Source organism: Sphaeroforma arctica, assembly GCF_001186125.1.
Source record: "Sphaeroforma arctica JP610 unplaced genomic scaffold supercont1.2280, whole genome shotgun sequence".
Lineage (NCBI taxonomy): Eukaryota > Ichthyosporea > Ichthyophonida > Sphaeroforma > Sphaeroforma arctica.
The window spans coordinates 4,637-7,616 of record NW_014038278.1 but is presented as its reverse complement, the minus strand read 5'-3'; the positions used below and the strand labels follow the sequence as shown (position 1 = coordinate 7,616).

At 38.2% G+C, this 2,980-nt stretch overlaps 1 protein-coding gene across 1 annotated transcript; it reads left to right on the top strand.

Annotated features, from left to right (window-relative positions):
- Positions 1-408: 408 nt before the first annotated feature.
- SARC_12406 (hypothetical protein) lies at positions 409-1,461 on the top strand (the record flags this gene model as incomplete). The annotated part of the gene is made up of 2 exons (XM_014293490.1): positions 409-543; positions 1,306-1,461. The coding sequence occupies 2 exons, from the start codon at positions 409-411 to the stop codon at positions 1,459-1,461; spliced, it is 291 nt and encodes a 96-aa protein (XP_014148965.1).
- Positions 1,462-2,980: the final 1,519 nt, after the last annotated feature.

Here is a 2,980-nt window from a genome sequence, read left to right as displayed (position 1 = left end):
GTGTGTGTGTGTGTGTGTGTGTTTGTGCATGTATGTCTGTATGTATGTAAATATATGAACAATTTGATCTTTCATGTTTGGATCCTTTCCTGCACATTATTTCGTTCTTAACATTAGGAAATCCATGATAAAATGTATTAGGGATATGCCACATACTGCAATTATAGATTATAGTATATCGACATCACTAGATCGTGTAACCGCCTATTCTGACGGTCATATACATATAATGTAGATACAATATCACATATATATATCTATATATATTATGTGTATGTGTGTCTGTGTCTGTGTTTGTTTGTATACATATATATATATTTATACATATTTAAACTATATTCCAATCTCCACCCAGGCAACAACGGGGCCATACCACTACGGCATACATCACACCGGTCTCAGCACACAATGGCGACCAACTACGATGTCAAGGCACCCGAGGACGGCCTCAAACTCATCAATCTGTTAGTTGTTACTAAACTCTCACGCTTTGCCTACGAGAAAGTGCGGCATCCGGAGATGTCGGATACCGAACTGGCAGAGGTATGGTGCTGGTAGTAGCGCTGCTGGGGGTAGCTATGGACGTACCTACATGCGCAGTATGCGGACAGATGTGTGTGAATGGCCTGTCCAGCTTGCGAACGTTTACTTGCCGTGTGCGTGAATCGTTCGTGTTCGCGTGTGTGTCGTGGTTACACGTTTATACGTGTATATGTGTCGCATTTACACATTTATACATTTATACGTGTCATAGGTACACATTTATACATTTATACGTGTCATAAGTACACATTTATACATTTATACGTGTCGTAGGTACAAACGTATACGTTTGTATATGTGGGTCCGGTATAGTATAGTACCACAAGCCGTAACCCATCTATCCATCCATCCGTGTACCTAAAGCGCTGAAGTCTTGTTTTGGTAGAACCCTAATAATCTTCTAACCCTGAACCCTTAACCCTAAACTCGCTCCCCATTCCCTCACCATGTTTTACTACCATTGTACACCTATCAACCCCTGTCCACCATTTCGTTATTTATCATGATATCTCTCTCCCAAATTTGTTTCTGCACTTTCAATGAGCCGTTCCCCCAAAACGTGCAGTTCGGTACAAGACGGCCATGTGCATCGACCAAAACATCTGCGTTCATGAAAATGCTACACATCTGTGGCTAAAGTGCTATGGCTGGTGTCTACCCTCTTTCATCACAGTCACTTATTCTGTGAGAATATATATAATCCATTGATACATCTTTCTATATAGTGTTATAATGTGTGATTGTCCTCTTTCCCTCCCACAGTCACTTAATATGCGAGGTAGTATGTACAAAAGCTTAAAGACCCGCCACGACATCCATCAGCGGTACGTAGATACAATGATCGACATACTCACACGCCACGGATGCCATTTAAATGTGAGTGGTGTTAAGGATTTTGTTCAATGGGAGTGGTGTTAAGGATGTTTGTTCAATGGGAGTGGTGTTATGGATGTTTGTTAAATGTGAGTGGGGTTATGAATGTTTGTTAAATGTGAGTGGTGTTATGGATGTTTGTTAAATGCGAGTGGTCATGGATGCCATTTAAATGTGAGTGGTGTTATGGATACCATTTAAATGTGAGTGGTGTTATGGATGCCATTTAAATGTGAGTGATATTATGGATGCCATTTGAATGTGAGTGGTATTATGGATGTTTGTTCAATGGGAGTGTACATGGGTTAGAATTTGGCGTATGTTACCGTTCCCATTTAAATGTACGTGGTTGTTTGAAACGAGTGCTGACGATGTCTTTGAATAGGGAGTGTGCAAGGGTGATATTTTGCCTTGCCATTTGAATGTGAGTGGTTGTTCGACAGGGGTGTTATGAATATATTTGGAACGGAAGTATGCAATGGTTTTAGTTTGTGTTTTTTTGCCTTGCCATTCAAATGTGAGTGGTTGTTCGACAGGGATGTTATGAATATATTTGGAATGGGAGTGTGAAAGGGTTTTAGTTTGTGTTATTTTATGGATGCCATTTGAATGTGAGTGGTTGTTCAACACGGGTGTTATGAATATATTTTAAATTATTGGATGCACTGGTTAAAATTTGTTCTTATGTTACAATTGCCTTTTAAATGTAGGTGGTTGTTTGAAGGGAATGTTATTGATATATGTTGAACGGAAGTATTTTCAGGTTAAAATCGTGCTTATACGCTTATATAGACAACCACATACACCGAATATTCCTGTTTTAGATCACGTACATAAATCGAAGCATTTGATTAAATGAATGTACACACAGACAGTATCAAACCCTGACGTATGATTATGTGGATGTACACACAGATAGTATCAAACCCTGACGTTTGATTATATGAATGTACACACAGATAGTATCAAACCCTAACGTTTGATTATATGAATGTACACACAGATAGTATCAAACCCTGACGTTTGATTATATGGATGTACACACAGATAGTATCAAACCCTAACGTTTGAATATATGAATGTACACACAGATAGTATCAAACCCTAACGTTTGATTATATGGATGTACACACAGATAGTAAGCGTAGGGGACTTAAATAAGAGCCATGTGGAAGGGGTGGACGCGGTTTTGTCGGCAGGTGGTGACGGCACATTTTTATCTACAGCCTCGTTCGTAGAGGACAGTGTTCCCTTAATAGGTATGTTTAGACGCTATTTATATGTATATATATATGTGTGTGTCTGTGTCTGTGTCTGTGCCTGTGTCTCTCTGTGTGTGTGAGTGTATCATGTATATATATAATATTATATACCACTTGTGTTTTTATTTGTATATATATTGTTTATACGTGTATAAGATATATCAATAAAGGCCTACAGTGCCCACTTATTATGTCTGTTTGCACGTTGCTTTTATATATATATATATATATATGTGTGTGTGTGTATTTGGTTCTATGTATATATATATATATTGATTATTTTGATATATTGATATATTGAT